The sequence below is a fragment of the Rhinopithecus bieti genome, unplaced genomic scaffold (genome assembly GCF_001698545.2).
Source record: "Rhinopithecus bieti isolate Rb0 unplaced genomic scaffold, ASM169854v2 scaffold_16559, whole genome shotgun sequence".
NCBI classification, from domain to species: Eukaryota; Metazoa; Chordata; class Mammalia; order Primates; family Cercopithecidae; genus Rhinopithecus; species Rhinopithecus bieti.
The window spans coordinates 854683-876937 of NW_016808724.1; the positions used below are offsets into that span (position 1 = coordinate 854683).

The 22255-nt window shown below is 50.6% G+C and overlaps 1 protein-coding gene across 1 annotated transcript in view; it reads left to right on the forward strand.

The window, feature by feature from the left end:
* Window positions 1-22255, forward strand: part of ERICH1 (glutamate rich 1) — a 61244-nt gene that overhangs the window by 30696 nt on the left and 8293 nt on the right. The window contains 3 exon segments of the mRNA XM_017887052.1: window positions 5909-6043; window positions 21997-22016; window positions 22018-22119. Of these exon segments, the coding sequence (XP_017742541.1) occupies window positions 5909-6043; window positions 21997-22016; window positions 22018-22119 (257 nt within the window).

A 22255-nucleotide genomic window follows, 5' to 3' on the forward strand; every position in this document is an offset into this window, starting at 1 on the left:
GGGTCTGTGCGCATGTGGGTCTGTGCGCGTGTGTGGGTCTGTGCCTTGTGCCGGTCTGTGCGCGCATGTGGGTCTGTGCGCGGGTGTGGGTCTGTGCCCTTTGTGGGTCTGTGCGCGTGTGCGGGTCTGTGCGTTGTGCCGGTCTGTGCGCGCATGTGGGTCTGTGCGCGGGTGTGGGTCTGTGCTCGTGTGTGGGTCTGTGAGCCTGTGTGGGTCTGTGCACGTGTGCGGGTCTGTGCGCGTGTGTGGGTCTGTGCGCCTGTGTGGGTCTGTGCCCTTTGTGGGTCTGTGCGCGTGTGCTGGTCTGTCCGCGTGTGCACGTCTGTGCGCTTGTGTGGGTCTATGCGCGCATGTGGGTCTGTGCGCGTGTATGGGTCTGTGTGCCTGTGCGGGTCTGTGCGCCTCTGTGGGTCTGTGAGTGTCTACCTGCTCCTGTGTGTTCATTCTCGTGTGTGCTGAGACCTTGGATGCTGGAGCTTGTCTAAATATGATGAAAATAGGAGGGAAATGAAGCCTCCCTCCTTCTCCAGAACGCCTGCTTCTGTGAGTCGCCATCTCCCTGAGAGGTGGAGAGGGTCTGGGTGCGGCGCGCAGCGGAGATACCGGGCAGCATTGTTGTGCTTGTCCTCGGAATTTACACTGATTTCAGTTGATGTAGATCTAATTACTTGAAGTGTCGTGGTACCAGGAGAGAAGAAGGCCGTCAGGACAGCAATCGGGGTGGCCTCTTCTGTCCAGCCCTCTCGTCGGGCTAGCGCTCCCTGCCTTAGCATTTTGCCAGTTATCATTGCTGGTGGGAAATACCATTTTCTTTCATTCCTGATAATAACCAACCTTACACATCTCATTTCAGAATAACTGTGACCATGTTGTAGAATGGAGCCAAATGCGCGGGGAGTTTCTGAGCTGAAATTTAGTGGGTTTGGGGTTTTTTTGAGATAGGGTTTCCCTGTGTTGCACAGGCTGGAGTGCGGTGCCTCTTCCCAGGCATGGTCCTGGCACCCATAGCCCTGTGCTCCTGGACTCGACTGAGCCTCCCACCACGGCTGAGCTGAGATTTTGGAGCACGCACAGCAGTTGTGCTTGGCACTTGCAGTTTCTCTGCAAGATGATCCTGGAGACCCTCCCTGGTTAAAAAAAACCCACAGAGACTACTTAGTGCTACTTGGTGGCATCCTATGTGAGGACGACAGAGGTGCACCATGGGCCCTGGTTTTGCCTCCAGCACTTTTTCCAGCAAAATGGACAAAAGACTCTTCAGGCCAAACACAGTGGCTCACGCCTGTAATCCTAGCACTTTAGGAGGCCAAGGAGGGAGGATTGCTTGAGCCCAAGGTCTCAAGGAGACAGTGAGCCCTAATCACACCACTGCTTTCTAGCCTGTGTAACAGAGTGAGACCCTGACTCTAAAATAATTTTTTAAAAATATTTTTCAAAACTGTGTAATTTTTCAGTTACCACCTTGTCATTGAGAATTCAGGAAAATGGATACTCATCATTTTCCTGGACGTGGTGGCTAACACCTGTAATCCCAGCACTTGAGGAGGCTGAGGCAGGAGGATCATTTGAGGTCAGGAGTTCAAGACCAGCTTGGGCAACATGGCAAAACCCCGTCTCTACAAAAATTATCTGGGTATGGTGGTGCGCACCTATAGTCCCAGGTACTCGGGAGGCTGAGGAATGAGAATCGCTTGAACCCGGGAGGCAGAAGTTTCAGTGAGCTGAGATCGAGCCACTGCACTCCAGCCTGGGCGACAGAGCGAGACTCCATCTCAAAAGTTAAAAAAAAGGATATGATTTAGGATGGCCTTTCTTAGGGTAGTTTATAGGATGCATTAAAATATTAAAGTGTTCTGTCTTTGGCTGAATAATCCCCTTCTGCGTGTTAAATTGACTCATATCCACAACCCCTGCACATGGAGGGGCCCAGAGCTCATGCCTCCAACTCCTGTCCACACCCACTCCCAGGTCCGATGGCTCCTGTGTCACAAGTGCACACGTCTGTGGCCCCCGTGAGCTCTCCAACCTGGGCCCAGCCCCAAACGCAGGGATTTTTGTCCCTTGTAGCCCATCAGGCAGCTGCCTTATTCCCCAAAACAAAGCTCCTGGTCCCCACACTCCTCATCTCGGGGAGGCCTCTCCCAGGGGCTCAAGCCTAGGTCACCCCACACCCGTCACCCACTCTGCTCTGTCTCTCAGACCCACATGCTGCTGCTACATGTCCCGCATCTGCTCAGGGAAAACCTGCTGTGCTGACCGCTGAAGTCCCTCTCCTCCTGAGAGGGGCACCTGTGTGGGTGGCTGAGGGTGGCAGGAGGGGGTGGGCACTGTGTGGCTTCCACAAGGGCTCTGCGGGGTGGGCGGGGGCAGGGAGACCAAAATGGCCAAGAGCTGGTAGAACCTGCCCTGACCCCTCACCCGCCCTCAGGCCTCTGGCTCCGTGCCAGGTGAGGGGATGATTTGACAAGGGAGGCAGGAGGAGGGGTTGCCTGGGGCTGGGCACCTGCAGGCCTGTCACTGGGAGTCTGAGCCAAGCTTCTCTCCAGGCACCCCTGAGGTGTGGGCATGCAGCAAGAGGCACCGTGGGCCCTGGTTTTGCCTCCAACACTTTTTCCTGCTAATTCAGTTGGCCCGTGTGGGGTCAGCGCTGCACAGGCTTCTCCATCGCTATTCAGAGAAGAGACAAGGCCAAGCCTGTACCTGTGCCAGCAGGAGGCTGGGGAGTGACTGGTGTCCACCTTGTCCCCTGGGGCCATTCACAGCTGTCAGGAGGGATGGGAGCCTCAGCACCAAGACAGGCCATGGGTGAAGAAGCAAGAGGCCGTGAGAGTTCGCTGCTGAATTCATTTAAAAGACAGAGGAAAGAACAATATGTGTGCATCTGTGTATACACAGAGAGCCCTGCTAGCACATGCAGCAAGTGGTAACGCCAGCTGCCTCCTGGGAGGGAAGTCACGGTGAGGACAGGAGAGCCCCACGGAGGTCTCCAAAAGGAAGGAGACGAGTGGAGGGTGAAAGGAAAGAGCACAGGTGCAGGCTGATGGGGAGGAAGGAGAGGGAGGGAGGGTGAGAGGAACAAGCACAGGCACAGGCTGATGGGGTGGAAGGGGAGGGAGGGAGGTGGGAGCCGCTGCGCTCTCTCAGAGGCAGGATGGCTGGCCTCTGCCAGGTGCGCGGCATAAGGATCTGTGTCAGATGTGGGTTCTGCTCACAGCCAGCATGGTGGGCAGGTGTCTGTGGCAGTCTTCTCTGATTTATTTTCCTGGTGAAGCAAGGGCAAGGGCTGTGGGGAAAGGGAGGAGGAGCTTTGAAAGATGGTGGGAAAGCCAGGAGGGGAACGGATGAGGTTCTCTTCCACACGGCTGGAGTGGTACCCGGCGGTCGCCTGAAGTGGTCCAGGGGCTGGCCATGAGCCCCTCCATAACTAATGGCTGCCAGGAGCAGCCCAGAGGAGCTGAAGAGAACGTGACAGGAAGAAAGGAGCCAGGTTCAATGACACCTGCGAAGGGATGATGCTGGTGGAACCCACAGGACACCCAACCGCCTGTCACCCCTGGGCTCTGAGCCACCACACTCCTCTTCCTTTCTTGAGGGATGCTGGTGCTTGTGACTTGTCCAGCAGGGAGGTGGGGTTCTGACTGCCCCTCTCTGACCCTGACTCTTAGATGCCAGGTCTGGGGGAGCTATGCTTCACAGATGCTGCATTCTCTGTGCGTCCGGCGGAGGAGATGATGGGATGGGGAATCTTCTCGCTGTCGCCCATCCCGTAAAGTGTAACCAGTCTCTTCCTTGTACCTGATCAAGACATGTAACATCCAACTTGTGCAAGGCATAAATGTCCTCACAGGAAACCATAAGTTACCCAAAAGAATATAAAACGTCAGAACCAGAAGGTATTATGGATTACAAGGTCACCGTGATTCACAGACGGGCCAGCCTTGAGGCCCCTTGTGGTGCTCCTGTCTGCCTGGTGCCTGTGACTGTGGCAGGAGGTGCCACTTACGGCTTAGAAGTGCAGCCCCGGCCCGCGGTCACCCCACAGACTGGAACTGTCTCCCTGGCGCGGTACGTTTTGGACCCATCCTCTTAGCTTCGTCCTTGTTTTCTTGTTTTCTCTGCATGAGTCGTTGAGTGTTCCCTGATCCCTCCCGTGTCCATCCTAATGATTAAGTGAACAGTGACATTTCTAAGTTCTGTTTAACTTTCTTATTAAGACAGATTTAGCTGATTAAAAGCTTCCAAAAATATTCTGTGAAAAATGATCAAATGTTGATTTACCCACTAGGGAACAGTGTACTTAGAAGCCATCTCCATCCGCCCTTGGCTCTGGCAGGGAATGACACAGGAATTAATCAGCTGCGGTGAATCAGATTAGTTTAAGAACTAGGATTCTGGCACCCTACCTTCAAGACAGCAAAGTATATTGACGACAGTGGAACCTGAAAAGGCTTCAAGGTTTTTACCGTTACATTCTATTATGTGTGTTAGTGATTTTGCTCAATATCTGTCATTGTTGTTTCCAAAATCAAATGCACTTCATTTGGTGAAAGCCCAGCTGGGATGTCCACTTGCGTTTGTCACCTGCAAGAGCGTCACTGCCGGATGTCCACTTGTGTTTGTCACCTGCAAGAACGTCACTGCCATATTCTGCATGTAAAAAGGAAGACTAAACTGACAGAGGCTGCCTAGTGTCCGACAGTTTGAGAGGAAGTGGCCCTGCTGCCTTCCAGACAGTGTGCATGAAAAGCCGGCAGAAGCACCTGCCCGCTAAACCAGCAGATCCCTGTGCAGGAACCAAACAGCCATGTGCGCAGAGGGGCACACAGGGAGGTCCCAGCAGCCGTCCACGGTGGTGATGACGTCTGGCAGAGGGGCACACAGCAGGGGAGGTCCCAGCAGCTGTCTGCAGTGGCGACGACCTCTGGTCAGCTCCACGTGGCCATGGAGGAAAGTGGTTAAGTCCTGGTTATAATTCCATCGCATGGGATGGAATGTAGCCATTAAAAGTATGCAGATTTAAGTTGCAATATGTCATTTTAACATGCTGTATTCACTCTAAATGATGTTATACATGTAAGATACAAATGTATAACTTATATGAGTGTATAATAATACAGTGTGTGACACGATCCCGTGAAGATGTATGTGTGTCTGTGTCTGCTTGTGTATTTGTGTATCTCTCTGTGTCTCTGTACATGTCTGTGTCTGTGTGTGTGTTGTCCCTGTGTGTGTGGTCTATATCTGTGTGTGTGGCTGTGTATGTTGTCTCTGTGTCTTTGTGCCTCTGTGTGAGTTGTCTGTGTATTTCTGTGTGTGTCTGTGTCTGTGTTATCTCTGTGTGTGTGTTTTCTGGATGTTGATGTGTCTGCACATGTGTGTCTGTTGTGTGTACCTGTGTGTGTTGTCTCTGTTGTCTATTGTGTGTACCTGTGTTGTCTCTGTTTTCTGGATGTTTGTGTGTCTGTTGTGTGTGTGTCTGTGTGTGCACACAGCCAGTGTATTCATGTTGTTAGCAAGTGTGGAGAAAAAGACCCAGAAGTCTGTGCACTAAAATCCCCAGGGACTCCTGGTGTGATGATAAAGGGTGTGTCATGCGATGCTCATGAATTAGTTATGTTTTTGTATTGTATTACAAAACTTATGTATTACATAATAAGTAATTTAATGTGAATTCAAATAATTATGGACAGTTCCTTTTTCTTGGCTGGATGTGTAGCTGACTTGCTTTTCTGGCACAATACTTGACATATTAAAGTCAGTATTTATGACAGTGGTTAGGTTTTATTGAGCTATTTGATTTCACGTCTTGAATGAATTTAGAGAAACGATGATGTAATCAAGGCAAATAAATGTATGACTGCGTTTTGCGATATTTACTAGTTCCTGCTATTTTCCTCCTGTGTTGCAGACGCTAGCTCTGAGACCCCGACTGCCAGACGGCTCTACACCGCCAGTGGGCCTCCCGAGGGCTATGTCCCCTGTTGGCCCGAGCCCAGCAGCTGTGGGAGCCCCGAGAACGCCTCCAGCGGGGACGACACAGAAGGTAAAATGCTGGGTGGGAGGAAAGGTGGACATCTTTGCAGATAAGCTCTTATTTCCCAGTTTTGAAGTATTGTAATACTTTTATCTCAGTTTATATCTGGGGGGGTGGGTGAGCATGTTCTTACACTGCATAGTGAACCACATGGTGTACGTATGCATTCTACAGCCATTAAAAGTGACGCTTAAAAAACTTGTAATGACAGGAAAAAAGGCTTCATATGGGGGAGATTGAAAGTGGGAATATGACTATAGCCCATGTTTGTTAATGCTTTAGGAGTACTCTGGAACTAAATACATATTAAATGCCATTAAATAATTGTTAACAGTACTTGTCTTGGTTTAGTAAAACATTATTTTCTTGAATTTCCAAGTTTCTCAAAATTTCTGAGATGGTACATCAAATTTGTAATCAAGGAAATAACTTATTTCAAATCTCTTTTGGAAAAAATTATTATAATTGCTGTTGTTGCATGTCGTATGAATGAAAGAACATTCAATATTCTCTTAATACAGTTTACTGTTGAGCGTGGAAAAGCTGGAGTTGCCCATATACTTTTTACCTTAAGAGGGATATGGTTCTTTTCGCTTTACATTGATCTTTTTTAAGGTGCACAAGAGGAATTTAGAATTTTCAAATAAAAGTTGTACCTAGATGATTTGTAGCAATATATAAACTAAGAAACTCTATACTACAAACATTAATTAATTTGTCAACAAAATGTGGTTTTTGACTGCTTTTGTCTTTCTGGCTTCCTAAAAGATCAGAAACCATCAAAACAAAAATGAGATAACTAGGGAATAATGGATTCATCCTTTCAAGCCCTGTTGAAAATCTTTGAAACACAATTACTAGATAAATAGATTATTTAACTAGAAAATTTAATTGTGTTCTTATGAAGATAAATACTCTGGGTGAATATGCTTCATTGCGTACTTAATCTGTTCAAGAAGGAAGCGCGTTGGCCTTCGCTCACGCCCTTCCTGTTGTCCGCGGCTGGCTCTCACGCCCTGTTGTACCCCGTTGTCCATGCTGCTCATGTTCCCAGGGCAGGCCTGTGCTGGACCCCAGGGTAGAAGACTCACTTGGCCATGAGCCAACACTGCTTCCCAGACAGGCTGTGTCAGGACCGAGCTAGGCCGTGTTCTTCCAGGAAGTGGAAAGATACTTGCACCAGGTGAACGGGCATTCCTCTTCACAAGCTGCTTCTTGAGGACGTGTGTCCAGGAGCCCTTGAGGAGTCACTCCTTTCCTGTTCCCCAGGCCCCCTTGCCACCTCCTCCAGGCAGGCTGTCAGGATGGCCTGGTGTCAGTGACTTGAAATGGTAAAGTTGGGTAAAAGGCAGCAATGCCCACCCTGTAATCGTGTTTCCTACCTTTGTTCTTCAAAATGAAAGAGAAAATGGCCAGAGCGAGCCCCAAGCACAGCCTTGCAGCTGTGGAGCTGATGGAGCCTCCAGGGCCCTCAGGAGCCAGAGGCCGGGAGAAGCAAGGACAGGACCCCTCTGTCTCTGACCCTCAGAGGTCAGTGTGGGAACACGGCACACAAGAAGCAAGAGCCTTTGAGCTTTTTCTGTTTCAGTTTTAAGCACAGAGGTGAGAACTGGAGCTGGAAAAGCAATGGCCAACATTGTTGGAAGCACTCAGGTCTCTGGCTTTCATTTTGAACAGGTGGGGCCCACACCTCAACTCCCAGGAAGCTGCAGAGGAAAATGCTGTTTGTTTTTGCCTTTGCTGTGCCTGGCACTGGGCCCTCTGGGCATTCGCACTCAGGACCTTGAGCAGCCCTGCCCTGTGCCGGGGCAGCCCCGCAGCGGCTTGGATCGGCTGCCCATGGCCTTGTCACCCAGGCAGGGTGTCATACCCGGTGCTTAGCCCTCAGCCTGGCCCCTCCTGGCTGCCCAGCCTCTGAGACTTAGTTTCCACCCTCCTGGAGGCCGTCTGGATCCCCTCAGCAGCACTTGCTGTGCCTTTGGGTCTGCCGGTCCCGGTTTCGTCAGGCTGAGGCCCTGCCCTTGGTCTTGTCCTGGGTACCTGGCCACTGCCTTGTGATAAGTGGAGATTTAGTGCTCATGAACCATATCAGTTAGGGCCTGTGTGTATTTGTTATGAAGACAAGCAGGCCTGTGCCCAGAAGCCAGGACAGGAAGACCTAAGTTCCAGCTGTTTGTCTGTCTTGTCTGTGTTCTTTGGGTAATCTCTGAATGTGACAAGCACAGACTGTGGGTGCTTTTGGGCTCACAGCTTGTCAGGAACAGGTGGAAGGAGATGGGCTGTGGGAAGTCTTGAATGGCGTTGTGTTGGAAATGGCGTTGTGTTGGATGTGGTTCTGGGACCTCTCCCACCTGGGTTGATGGGTCTCGGCTCTAGACAGAAACATGCACATACTCCTTCTCTTGTTGATGTGGGGTTGTGTCTTGCTCTCCAAAAGCTGGTAAACCCCTGGCCTGTTAGTGACAGAACAACCCACTATAGATTATGCCAGAAGAAAGCTGTCCTTTTTGGCAGATTCTCCGTGGAAAATGCTACACAGCTGCATTTAGCAGGTGAACTCACTTATCTGGCAGGACACTGTTCTGCTCACGGTCCTTGCGTGTCATAGGAACGCTACCCTACATGAAGTTACAGAGTCTGTTAAATACAATGATGTGAACATTCCTCCGGGCAGCTGGGGTAAGCACGTTGTCCTCAAAATATCCCTTACGTCCATTTTCTTCTGTGTAGACCGCATTACAGGACTCGGGGCCCAGCTGACCACTGTGGGGACAGCAGGACTCTGGGCCCAGCTGACCACTGTGGGGACGGCAGGACTCGGGGCCCAGCTGACCACTGTGGGGACACCGGGCACCTTCCCAGTGGCATGAGAGCGTGTCCCTATGCCACTGTGCTGGAAACAAGTCCAGCCAGGTAATTTTTAGAAGAAAATGTCTACAGTGCCCCCAACATGCCTCTCTTCCCTGGGTTTTCCAGTGGCACACAGTGGCTGGCAAATTCCATGGTGGTACACCTTCTCGCTCCTGCCAGACCCCTCCAGGAGGAGACAAGGGGTGTGGGGGCACCGCCAGCATCTCAGAGCCTCATTCAGGGAACACAGGAATTGATCAGTCCGTTAGGTTTTGGAAATGCTTACCTTACATCCAGTCAGGATCATAGGTGAGGCCAGGCACGGTGGGTCACGCCTGTAATCCCAGCACTTTGGGAGGCCAAAGAGGGCGGATCACCTGAGGTCAGGAGTTTGAGAACAGCCTGGCTAACATGGCGAAACCCTGTCTCTACTAAAAATACAAAAATTAGCCAGGTGTGGTGGCACATACCTGTAATCCCAGCTACTTGAGAGGCTGAGGCATGAGAATTGCTTGAACTGGGGAGGCGGAGGCCATGGTGAGCTGAGATCGCACCACTGCACTCCAGCCTGGGCAACAGAGTGAGACTCCGTCTCAAAAAAAAAAAAAAAAAATCATACGTGAGCTCTTCACCTAGTTTATATGAGTCTACCTCTCTGGGAAAATATCATCTTGGAGTTTCACTTTTTATATTCATCTTTTATTGCAGATTAATCGAAAGACCTGGAGAGTGTTGGCCTTCTTTCCTTGTTTTTGTAAAACTGTCCTTTAAAATCTTGTTCCTCATTCACTGTGCAGTCACTAGCAGTTCTGTAGAAATCCAGGTGAAAAGTATTCCCTTTAGAGTTCAGCGCCAGAAAAATGTTTTGTTCTTATGAGCTCATGTACTTCTTGTTGGATAAGAGAGCGATTTCCCATGGATACCCTTTTTGCTTTGGCTGCCAGGAATCCCAGATGTCAGCTGTTCACTGTTTTTATTCAGTAGCAGTTGTTTCCTTTGACCTCCATTTTCTGGTAGTTACCACCTTTCCCCCCTTCTCAGCTGCTTAACTCATTCTTCTTAGATTAAGTTAATAAAACAGGGCTTGTTTTCTGAGCTACATCTTTTCCTTTTTGGAAGTACACTGAGTAATCAGGGTTTACCAAGTAATTCACTGTATCAGATGCTTTTTAAACGCTTGTGTTGGGCGGTGTGCTCAGGACCTAAGACTGGGAAGAGCTCCAGGAGGGCGCTGTAGAAGCGGATCCCAGCTGGGGAGGCTCCTGTGTGAGCCTGGCCTACAGAATGGGCGCAGCGCTAAGGAAGCCCAGAGGGAAGCGAGCCCGTGCGCCTGCGGAGGGGCCGGGTTGCCGGGCGGAGGGGCGCGACCCAGGTGGACCCAGGTGGACCGGCGGGCGGGGGGCGGGGGGCGGGCCGAGTTTTACCGGGGTGCGGACCAGGGGGCGGGCCGACGGTGTGGAGGGGGGCGGGGGCGAGGTTTGGACCGGGTGGGCGCGACTGAGTGGACCGGCGGGAGGGGACGGAGCCGAGGTGGACCGGGCGGGACGGGGACGCGACCGAGGTGGGGCGGGGCGGCGGCCGATGCTGGACCAGCGGGCGGGGGCGGGGCCTTGAGTTGGGACGGGCGGCGGGGCCGAGGGGCGCCGCTTGGAGTCTGGGGCTGGGGTCCTGCTTTGAGGGTTCTGCGAGAACGTCGGGAAACCTGCGTGGGCGGCTCAGGGACCTCCCAGACGCCCCGCTCGCCACAGCCTTGACGGCGCCCTTGCCCCACCTGGGTTGCAGACCCTCGCTCCTCTCCTGTCTCGCGTGTTTTTGCAGCCGGGAACTGCATGCGGTGCCTGAGGAATTTAACCGCGGGCCGCCCCGCCTCTCCTGCGGTCGCGGCTCGGGCCCCTCTCGGCGCCTTCTCGCCGTCCAGGATGTCCTTGGAGCCTCAGATCCTGCTCGGGAAACCCGTGTCCCGTCCCGGCTGGAAGTCTCCGAGGCCTCCGCCAGTTCCGCGTGCGCTCCGTTCTCGGGGCTGGGCCGCTGCACCCGGGGACTCTCCTCACCTGGACCCCGATTCCTCCGTGGCCGCCCCGAAGTCCACCTGCTCCGGCCTAGGCTCGGGCCCCTCTGGCTACGCCCCGAGGCCGCCCCGCGGGCCTAGCGGGCTCACCCTAGCGCGGTGCGCACTGGCCCCGGTTCCGCCGACTTCAGCCCTGGGTCGGGTCGGCGCCGCCTCCTGCCTCGCCTGGGCTGCCCGGGCGCTCCCTGCGCTGCCACCTCCCTCCTGCGGCGCTCCACAGGGACCCGCCTCCCTCCATTCGCGCTCCCCGCGCCACCACCTCTCTCTACAGGTTCCCGCCTCTCCCCTGCGCGCCCTCAGGCCCCTTCCCTGCCCGTGGGGTGATAGTCGACCCACACGCTTAGCGTTTGTTGTGCCAGACCGTCTGGGCTTATTGCAAAGCTTGTGCAAACGTGAGCATTGCCGGCTTTTTATTCCCTAAGGAGCCTTAGCCTGGCGCCTGGTGGAATTAAGTCTTAAGTCAACATTTGGTGAACTGCGTTGAATGATTTTGTGTAAAAACAGCCCATAAGGCAAGTGTCAGTATTTCCCCGGTTCGTAATCACAAGCGGTGTTTGAGGCATTGACTCGGATTCTGTGCTCAGATCCAGCTGCAGAATCATGAACATTAGTCATTTCTGTGGAGAGCTATTGTGATGATTATTCTAGCAGCAAGCACCAGTTGAACTAGTTACTACACGGCTTCTGGAAGCATGCAGTAAATGCGCAGTTGTAATGTGGATTCCTTGTGAGTTAAACATCTGTCCATGCTCTGACAGAATCGTGGCTTTCTCCGCTTTTTGCCTTTGCTGTAGGAGTCCTAGCCTGACTTCTCTGAGGCCTTCCAGAGTGGTGGCTCGTGGGTGCAGGGGGCGGGTGGTGGGGCTGTCCCCGCTCCGCATTCCTCGCATCTCACCGCCTCAAGGGCCTCTCAGAGTCAGAGCTAGCAGTGTTTCGTTCTTGTCGTGCTGGTTTATTGAAATGAGACTTCACACATTCAGCTGTGTCCAAGCTCGCCTGGTCCTAGAAGAGGGGAGGGGCGCCTTGCTGTGCGCGCACTCTCACTCGCTCTCTCACGCTGGGTGTCCTGCCAGGGACATGTTGCTCAGCTGCCTTTACCTATGCACAAGTGAGATAAGAGCCTGGACCTGGAGGGCTCATGCATCCTGGGCCATCAGAAAAGGCTGTGATGGTTTCTAAAAGGCTGGAGCTGTGTATGGTCATGTTTTTGTATCTTTGGCATCTCCTAGATTCTTTCCGGACTTAAGCCAGTGAGCATAGCATTGGCTGTTTGATTAAAGACTGTGGTTGCAGGGGGTCAGGCATTAACTTTGAAGTAACTCACCTGTGGGATCTACACTTTTTGTTTTGTTTTGTTTTGCTTGCCTAGGAAGAAATAAAAGAAAAGAATGCATTTGTTCTCATTGCCATTTGTTTCCTTAAAACATAGTTACTTGATTTCCAAGCTGTTGTTGGCACATATGCCTAAGCAGTTTGGACTAGAGAAATGTCTAGATATTGGTATATCTTAATACTACTTTTAGCTTGAAGTGAATGTGTTACAAAAATAGAGTGATTATGAACATTTTACTAGGTAATAATATGTAATTAATTGAAGTTAAAGAATAACTGAGAAAAAAGGTAGAAAATGATGATTATCATTATTATTTTGAGATGGAGTCTTGCTCTGTCACCCAGGCTGGAGTGCAGTGGCACAGTCTCACTGCAACCTCTGCCTCCTGGGTTTAAGCCACCCTCCTGCCTCAGCCTCCCAAGAAGCTGGGACTACAGGTGCGCGCCACTGCACCCAGCTAATTTTTTTTTTGTATTTTTAGTAGAGAAGGGACTTCACCTTGTTGGCCAGACTGGTCTCGAACCCCTGGGGCCAAGTGATCTGCTTGCCTCGGCCTCCCAGATTGCTGGGATTACAGGCCTGAGCCACTGTGGCCAGCCAATTATTGAAGAAATAATACATGAATTGCCCAAAGCTGAAGAGACTCTCAGGAACAGAAAGATGGCTGAAAGTCCCTACCATGATAATGAAGAAAGACCCTCGAGATGCCAGACACAGGCCTCGGAAGAAGATGCTAAAATATCCCCAGGAGGAAAACAGATGTCTTGACAGAAACTGGAATTAAGCTGCAGGCTTCAGAGCCTCCCTCTTCTCTGTGGTACCACTGAAAACCCGTGAAGTAAATGAGCGTTTTAGTTAAGTTTTCAACGCAGAAAGTCACAAGTCCAAGTCAGTGAAGAATATTTACAAAACACTTCATAGTTTCAGAGCCTCCCACAAATATAACCTCATTTTAACATTTTTTGAGGATACATTTACTCTGTTTAAATTTACTGTTTAAATTTTTTATTTACTATGGCTTTATATTTATTGAATAATTCAATGTCTTTTCATTTGTACTGTTTTAATTACTTTCTCATTGTTTAAATTTAAAATTTTTTCCTTCATCTAATTTTAATTTAATGACTTGCCTCATGGTTTTGGCAGTTTTATTTAAGGGAATTTAGCACTTTATTGCCCTGTTTTAAGCCTTTTATTGCTTATAAAGTTTTTATCATTTTGTTGGCCGTTTTATGGAAAGTTATAGAAAATGACTGTGAATTGTTTTTAAAACTATCTATCAAAGTGTTTTATGGTGAGACACTACTCACTCTTCCACTATGTCAGTTTTTAAGATTCAAAACATGTAAACATGAAACATAACATTTTCTTGAGTATGTATAGTTCAAGCCTATTCAAAACTAACCTAGAAAATGTGAACATTATTTCGGTATCAAAGTCTGTCTCAGGGAAGAATTCAGGAACGAATCTTGTTGAAGATGATGAAATAATGTGTATTTGACCACATGTTTAGTAAGTATTCATGAGGCAGACATTTAGCTTAGCAGCAGATCTCATCTAGAGCAAAACTAATCTCCCCTTTGGTGGTTCCTGATCACTGCCAGGCATCCAAATACAAAATCACAAAAACTTTAGCATCTAGATTGTTGTGTTCTAGCCCAGCTCAGTTTCTGATAACGTTGAGGTCGCGTATGTTCTTTCAGTGCCATTTGAAATCAAAAGCTAAATTATGTTCTGCAGCTGGCATGGAGCCAGGGGAGGAAGCCACATTTCCAGCTGTGAGGCTGCGCCTCCCTTGCTGTCTTTGGAAATTACTGCTCCAGATTCAGATCCATTAGGAGAAGAGAGAGCGAGAATCCATTTTTTTAAAGTGACAGGAAACTCTTCAAGTCCTCTTTATTCGGAGGGTGTTCTGGCACCTGCTGAGCCTCATGGCTGACCCTGGAGGGGTGCTCCCCGTCTCACAGGCAGTCCTTTGTGGCCGAGGCCCTGGGGAGAAGTCTCTGTCCCAGGAGCCGTGTGAGCCACCTTCGTTCACTGAAGCCCTGGCTGCTGGGTCTGAATTTTATCCTCAAAGGCCAAATCGAACATGAATTCCTCTCTCTGTGGCAGGTCTTCTACATGGAAAGCAACTGCCATGGTCCACCCCAGCCACAGCCACCACTCATCCATCCCTGAGTCCCAGGGGTCTCAAACCACCCTGCCTGGAGCAGGACCTGCTTCTCAGCAGGCCCCAGTGTTTCCTTGCCTAAATGAGTACACTCTGTGTGTTATTACAAAATACTGTTCTGGATTTTAGGCAAACACCACACTGAGCAATTGGAAGATTTCATGTTACTACATATGAAAGGTCTGCTTTCACAGATAGGGTTTAGATCTGCTTGGTAAGAGGTTTACTACTTTTTATTTTGCACCTAGTGGACATGGGTAGCTTGACGGTAATTATCAGATGCAATTTGTAGCCTAGCTTTGAATCTAGAATAAAATTCCTATTTCCTTTAAAATGCCTAGCCTACTTTCATGTAAGAAGGTGCAGCTGTGAGAATTAGAATAACCTGAAGACTGGTTATTTTTGGTATCTATCTCTACTCCAGCAGTTCATCAGAAGGTAGGTGCCAGATAGTAGCGGAAGGATTTTTGACACACTGTGACTCTTTTTGAAGTGAGTGTGTCTGAAAGGTATGTTTTGGGGATGGCAGCTTTTCAGAGTGTGCTGCGCTCTGACTATAAATAGCCAGGCGTCTTGTTCCCTCACATCGCTTTCAGCTGCTGGGTGTGAAGGGCGTGGACTGTGGGCCTTTGATACCCTGGAGATGTGGACATTCTGGAGTCTGTGGAGTGGTTCTGAAAAGTCATATGGAGGGTGCAGCATGAGTGGAGAAGTCGCAGTGCATCAGGGTAAAAGGGCCTGTGTCAGAGCCACCGGGACTCCAGAGCATAGAGAGCACGCTCAGGGCTCCAGAGCTGTTTGGATAAAGCCTCAGTTGTTTTCCCCTTGACCTGCTGAGCCACTGTCTTATTTTGGGTAATGTTCCTTAGGGTCTTGTGTTCCTCACTAGACCTGAGAAGGGAATGCTGGTCAGACCCCTCAGATGAGACTGCAAAGCTGGGAGGTTGTGACTGTAATTGTGTCACGGCGGTCGAGACACCTGTCAGACCACAGTGAGGAAGCCTTCGTTCAGGACATCGCCATAGGTACAGGGACCACCACCACGGGTTTGCACTGGGGGAGAGGGCCTGGGCTCAAGAACAAACACAACAAGGAAAAGTGGGAATCTGGAGCCAAGGAGCAGGGTGGGGGTGGATGGAAAACTTCTGAGAAGAGACATCAAAGGTGAGGGAGATTCTGGCTGAACCACCCCACCAGGATTCTTAGTGAAGGCAGACAGGGCGCTCAGAGGTCACCGAGGGGCGGTGGGGTGAGGAACCCAATCAGGTGTCAAGGGTGGGGTCCTTGCTGAAGTGGCTTAGCAGGGTTGTTGCTGAGACTGGATTTTGCAGGAAGTGCACAGGTAGGCCTCGGAGGAGGTTCCGTCCGGAGCCTGACGAAGTCTCAGCCGGGAAGAGGCTCTTCTGGCCATCTCTCCACCCAAACAGCAAACGTAAATGCGGCTTCTGCTTAAGAAATGGTTTCTGGCTTGGCAGGAAACTTAACAGCATAATGAAAACATCATTACAAAGAAACAGGTCTGTCTGAATGAACCGAAGCTCAACAGTTGCAAAACGGATGGGTTCTGTGGCTTCTGCTGGCAAGACCTGTGGAGGGCCTCTGTCTAAGTTAGGCGGAGGACACTGCTTTGCAATCCTGTTTGCATTTCCTTCCTCTGAGTTCTGATTACTCTTGCATTCTTTGCATTAGACTCCAATCCCCAAGGAAGCTTTTCTCCATCTCGTATGTGAAAGTCATTCATAAACATCTTTTTTTTCTCAGTTGCCAAATTCGTGTGCCCCCTGCTAGGTACGTCTCACCACAGACGCAGGCACATGTTTTAAGTAAGACAGAGTTAAAGGATGTTGTTTTTTCTGCGAGCTGGATTGTCAGCTACTTTGTACAGTGCTCCCTTGTCTAGAAGCGTGAGGAACTTTGAGATCTGGGATGGAGTAGCCACCGTGGACTCGGCGTCCTCAGGCCGGGCAGCACTGCAGCACTCTGGGCATGGGGATTTGCATGACCCTGGAGCTGCTCTCTCACCCCCAGTTGACAGCAGGGGAAGTGGGGTGCAGAGGCCACAAGCTGGTGCGGCAGAGCCTGCCAGACGCATCCAATTTTTCTCTTTGGGATACGATGTTTTTTAATGGCCTTGGGCAGCATCACCGACATTCAGAGTGTGCAGTTTCATGAGTCTGCATGTAGCATGACCCCAAGACCACTGTCGCAGTTGAAATAATGAATGTGTCCGTCACCACCAGGTCTCCTTGTGCCCTGAGAGGGCCCCTTCCTCCCCTCTGCCCTGTCCAGGAAGCCCCAGTGGATCTGCTCACGGACCCCAGGAGTCACAGAAGTGGGGCCAGGTGGTGTGTGCAGCTGGGGGCGTGGGGCGGTCTGGGCTCTCACACACTGTCAGGATATTGCAGCTCACGATGTGTGTGTTGGTGGCGCGTTCCTTTTTCTCCTGGGTAGTGACCACTGCGTTTGTAACATGCTCACATGTTGATGGGGTGGAGTCTGTGGATTCTCTTGGATTTTCTGTGTTTACAGGGGTGGCAGCTCTATTTCTTCCTTTCCAGCTCTTGTACACTTTGTCTCCCTCTTGCCCTGCCCAGAGCCCTGGTGTGGAGGTGGCCACAGTGATGTCACAGGACCTGTGGGAGAAAAAGTTTTCAGCATTTCACCATCACGTATGACCTTGGCTGTGGGTGCTTGTAGGTACCGTGTATCCGATTTAGATTTCTTCTTTTGAGGCTGTTTGATTCGAGATTTTATCATACTCTTTACATGACTGGAATTTTGTGAATATTTTGCGTGGAATATTTGTAGCAACATCGGTGGGAGAGATGGGCCCGTGCTGCTCCCCTCTTGCAATGCCCTTGTCGGGGAGTGAAGATGCTGGGGGCTTCACAGAGGTGTGAGGGGTGGGAGGTGTGAGGGGCCGGAGCTGTGATGGGTGAGAGCTGTGAGAGGTGGGAGCTGTGAGAGGTGGGAGCTGTGAGAGGTCGGAGCTGGAAGGGGCTGAAGCTGGGAGGGGTGGGAATTGGGAGGGGTCGGAGCTGAGAGGGTCAGTTGCTGTGAGGGGTTGGAGCTGGGAGGGGCCAAAGCTGAGAGGGGCCGAAGCTGTGAGGGGTGGGAGTTGGGAGGGGTCCGAGCTGAGAGGGGTGGGAGCTATAAGGGGTGGCAGCTGTGAGAGGCCGAAGCTGTGAGGGGTCAGGGCTGTGAGGGGTCAGGGCTGTGAGGGTTCACTTGCTGTGAGGGGTGGGAGTTGTGAGTGGCTGGATCTGGGAGGGCCCAGAGCTGTGAGGGGTCACTCTCTCTGAGGGGCAGGAGCTGGGAAGGGCGGGATCTGGGAGGGTTCGGAGCTGGGAGGGGCCAGAACCCTAAGAGGCCAGAGCTGTGACGGGCGTCGGGGCCATGAGGGCCCAGAGCCGTGAGGGACTTTGGAGTCGTCAGGGGTCATTATCTTTTCTGCTCTCCCCAGTCACATTTTGCTATGAAAAGGAGCACCTGCTGCCTTTTCATGAGGACTTTCCACAGAGGTCCCTTGATTAGGTGGCATTCCACTCCGTTTCTTGTTTATCTGCCACTGACTGCTTCCATGTCTAAGGCAAGTATTTCAGCCCCCTCAGTTTCTTCCTCTGTAAAATGGGGATGACAGCCGCGTGCTACAAAATGAGCCACTCCCTATCAGGGCTTGGGACACGTCATGGGCACACACAGGGCACGCGTGCGGCAGCTTTTAGGGACCGTTATTCTCCTTTGTCTCTTGAGACTGTTACCTGGAAACACAAACTCAGGTCATTATCTTTTCTGCTCTCTGGAAACGGGTAAGATGTGTTGGCTTTTTCTTTTCTTTTGAGATGGAGTCTCACTCTGTCGCCCAGGCTGGAGTGCAGTGGTGCAATCTCGGGTCACTGCAACCTCTGCCCCCCGGGTTCAAGCGATTCTCCTGCCTCAGCCTTCCAAGTGGCTGCAACCACAGGTGCCCGCCACCACGCCTGACTAATTTTTGTATTTTTAGTAGAGACGGGGTTTCACCGTGTTAGCCAGGATGGTCTCGATCTCCTGACCTCGTGATCCGCCCGCCTCGGCCTCCCAAGACTTTTTCTTTAAATGTTTGGTAAAAGTCACGGGTGAACCTATCTAAGCCTGAAGTTCTTTTGTGATATTATTTTTAACTAGACTCATTTTTAAAGACAGATACAGGAGTTTTGTGATTTTGTTTCTTTGTGTGTCCATTGGATAAACTGTACTTTTCTCAGGAATCTGTTTCTAACGGATTAGCTGATTTGCACGACATTGCATGCAGTATCCTTTCATTACCTTCTTAACACCAACAAGACGTATCGACACCTCTGTGTTCCAGATGCTGGTAGTTCAAGCCTCCTCTCTTAAACTAGATTTGGAAATCAGAGAAATACAGTGGGGGAAAAAAGCAGCCTGTACTTAGACCACCCAAGGAGCAACCGCAGGGAGCATCCTGAGAAATGGATGTCCAGTCTCTTTTTTTTAATGTATATTAAGTTTTCCTTTTCACAAGCACATGCACACACAGTTATGTGAAAAAACAGGATAAACTTACCATTTTATGGCCTTTTTGCCTCCTTCACCTTTTTAAATTACTGTTTTATAGTCTTATAAAAATAGATCAATAGCATAATCGATCTCAATAGGGCAACAATTTGTTTCTCTTGTAGTCTTAGGAGGGGAAGCCGACCCCGGGGTGGGACACTGGTGAGGAGCTGCCCTGACTAAGAGCTGGTGGAGAAGGATGTGCCAGGAGGAACCTGGAGGTTGATAAGCCCCACGCAGTGTTCTTGCTGGGTGATGGGGGTCTCCCCTGTGACCTGTCTCGCCCCAGAGGGGCTTCCTCTGGGTGGGGAAATACTCTGTGTTACTTATCTCCAAATTAATGAAGGCAAGCATATTTTTTAATAGACACCTAAGAGGAGAGGCTTAATTTCATCTGTTTTTAACGGAACCTGGGAAATTAAAATGGATTACCTAGCCGTGGTTGGTTTTTAAACATCAGTATTTTCAGGGCGGATCTAGGGGCTGCTATTCAAAGACGTCTGGGCCAGGCTGGTTGGTCAGACCTGCACAGTGGACCCCAGTAGCAACACACACTCGCAGATGAAATCATTCAAACACCCGCTGGTGAGTGAGGAGCAAGACGAAGGTGTTGAGGAGCCTCAGGCTGGGCGGCCTTCACCTTGCGACTGTGCGCAGCTGCTTCAGCCTGTGCCCCGCTGTGGCGGCAGAGGATGTGCAGAAGCCAGTCACATCAAGACAGCGTGGGAGCTCTCCTCCACAGAGTGGCAGTGGCCTCAGCTCACAGTTGCACAGCGGCGAACAGAGCTGGGGGTGTCTACATCCGATGAAGACGGGAGGCTGGTGCTTGGTAAAATACTTACTGCATTTTCAGGGTGAGAGAAACGGATGTGACTGCTTCATCCAGTCGTGCGGTGGGACCGAATCACAGCTCCCGGTGTCCGCGGCTGGGCAGGAGCCCGGAGCTCACCCTCTGCAGGGTTCCTGTCCGGCTGGCAGGCAGGCCCTGGGCTTTGAGGGCAGCGTGCTCAAGGCTGTTGAGACAGAGGGGAATAGGAGGCCGCTGTGAAGAGATGCAGTGTGGAAGAGGAACTCATGTATTCCATCTCATTTCGGAGGTGAAGGGAGAGCGCCTGAGTGGAAATGATAGGGAACCTGCCTTTACGGTGTCTCACAAACTTCACTCATGCTCTTTCATCTTGATTCCTCACAGTCTGTGATGGGGTGCACAGCCCAGAAAACTCACACAGGCACTTCCTAAAAATCAGAACTGTCCGAACCCCCGCCCTGGGCATGGTGCAGCCGCAAGCTTTGTAGTTCTAGATCTGCTCGGGCAGCGCCTGGGAGCCGTGTGCCGGCCGTGGCACAGACGCCTGTGATATAGACTTTACCCATCAGTGTCTGGACGTGGCTTGGGTGTGGGGCAGGGCATGTGTGCCATGTGCTGTCTGTTCTTGGCCTGCACGCATCCTCTGTTCCCCCTGCCTGGTGCCAGTTACTTATCTGAGACCCTTCTGTCAGGGAGCAGCAGCATGGGCACCGCGCCTCCGCCCTCACTGAGGGGGCACCGCGCCTCTATCCTCACAGAGGTGTTGGGACTGCCATGGTTTATCCATGGTGCTTTCTACCCACCCTCTCCCCAGTCTCCCGTTTCAACCCAGGCTGCCCCTCTCAGCCCGTGAGAATCGGTTGTGCTGCCTCATCTGTTCCGCATGTTCCGCATCACCAGAGTGGTAGTTTGAAATCGGCCGTGGGGAAGTATTTACACCAGGGAAATTAGTAGATGGGAGGACTCAGGACTTTTCAGAGAGCTGGTTGTTAGCCATTTACCAGCATACCACCAACCTATGCTGTCTATAAACCACCTTCTGCCAACCTGGAGTCCAGCTTAGCCTTCGTGTCAAAATGCATGAAGATGGGCAAGTCATCATTACTTTTTATTCTCACACACAAGTAACTTTAGAAAGGACCTAGTTGTAAAATAAAATTTAAGAAAAATAAGAAATAAGCGGTTTCCCATCCCCACTTCCCCCCACAACACAAAACCCGCCCAAGGCTGCATAGAAATGAAATTTTACTCTTAAAAATGCAATAACTGGCAGCGCTGCAATGGCTCATTCTGGTAATTCCCAGCACTTTTGGGGGAGGCCGGAGGCAGGTGGATCACTGAGCGGGAGTTTGAGACCACCCTGGCCAAACATGGCAAAACCCATCTCTACTGAAATTACAAATTGCCAGGCTGGTGGTGCCCGTGCCTATTATCCCAGCTACCTTGAGAGCTGAGGCAGGGGATCGCTGAACCTGGAGGCGGCCAAGGTTGCAGTGGAGCCGAGATTGCTGCCATTGCCACTCCAGCCTGGGCAGCAAAGTAAGACTCTGTCTCAGGAAAAAAAAAAAATAAAGGCCGGCCGCGGTGGGCTCGAATCCTGCTAATCCCACACTATTGGAAGGCCGAGACGGCGAGATCACGAGGTCACAAGATCAAGACCATCTGGGCTAACACGTGAAACCCCGTCTCTTACTAAAAAATACAAAAAAAAAAAAAACCTAGCCCGAGGTAGTGGGCCTGTAGTCCCAGCCCTACTCGGGAGGCCTGGAGGCAGAGAATGGCGGGAACCCGGGCGGCGGGGCGACTTGCCAGTGCAGGCTGAGATCCGGCCACTGCACTCCAGCCTGGGCAACAGAGCGAGATCCATCTCAAAAAAAAAAAAAAAAAAACTGTGTAATCCTTCAACAGCATACCATTTTATTATCGATCGTAGCCTGGAGTGGTATATTACATCTGAATTGAGTTTTTATGGGGAAAAAAAGTAGGCTGCTGATTTATATTATTGTTAAATCCAGGATCTTTGATGCGTAAAGTTGAGAATCACCGAAGTAGAATAGTGTAAACTCTTTTTGCTACTTAAGAACTTACAAGATCCTGATGGAAAATTGTAATTTAAGCCTCATACGTTTGTTATGTTTCGTTGCTACTGAAAATTGTTTATATTTGATTTTTTTAACAGATCAGGATCCTCATGACCAGCCCAAAGAGAAGAAGAATTAGGAAGCATGAGAGTCAAAGAAAAAAATTAAAAAATCCCAGCAGGTGTTCTTGTATCAAAGCAGAACTTAGCAGAAACAGCAGAGTCGCGTTACAGGAGAAATTCAGCGACAGCACACAGACGGCGCCCATTGATAAGCAAAATAAAAAAGGAAATGAAAAGAAACAGCGAAATTAAAAGGAAGAAAGCAGCCGGCTTGGCAACAAAGGCTGCTGTGTCA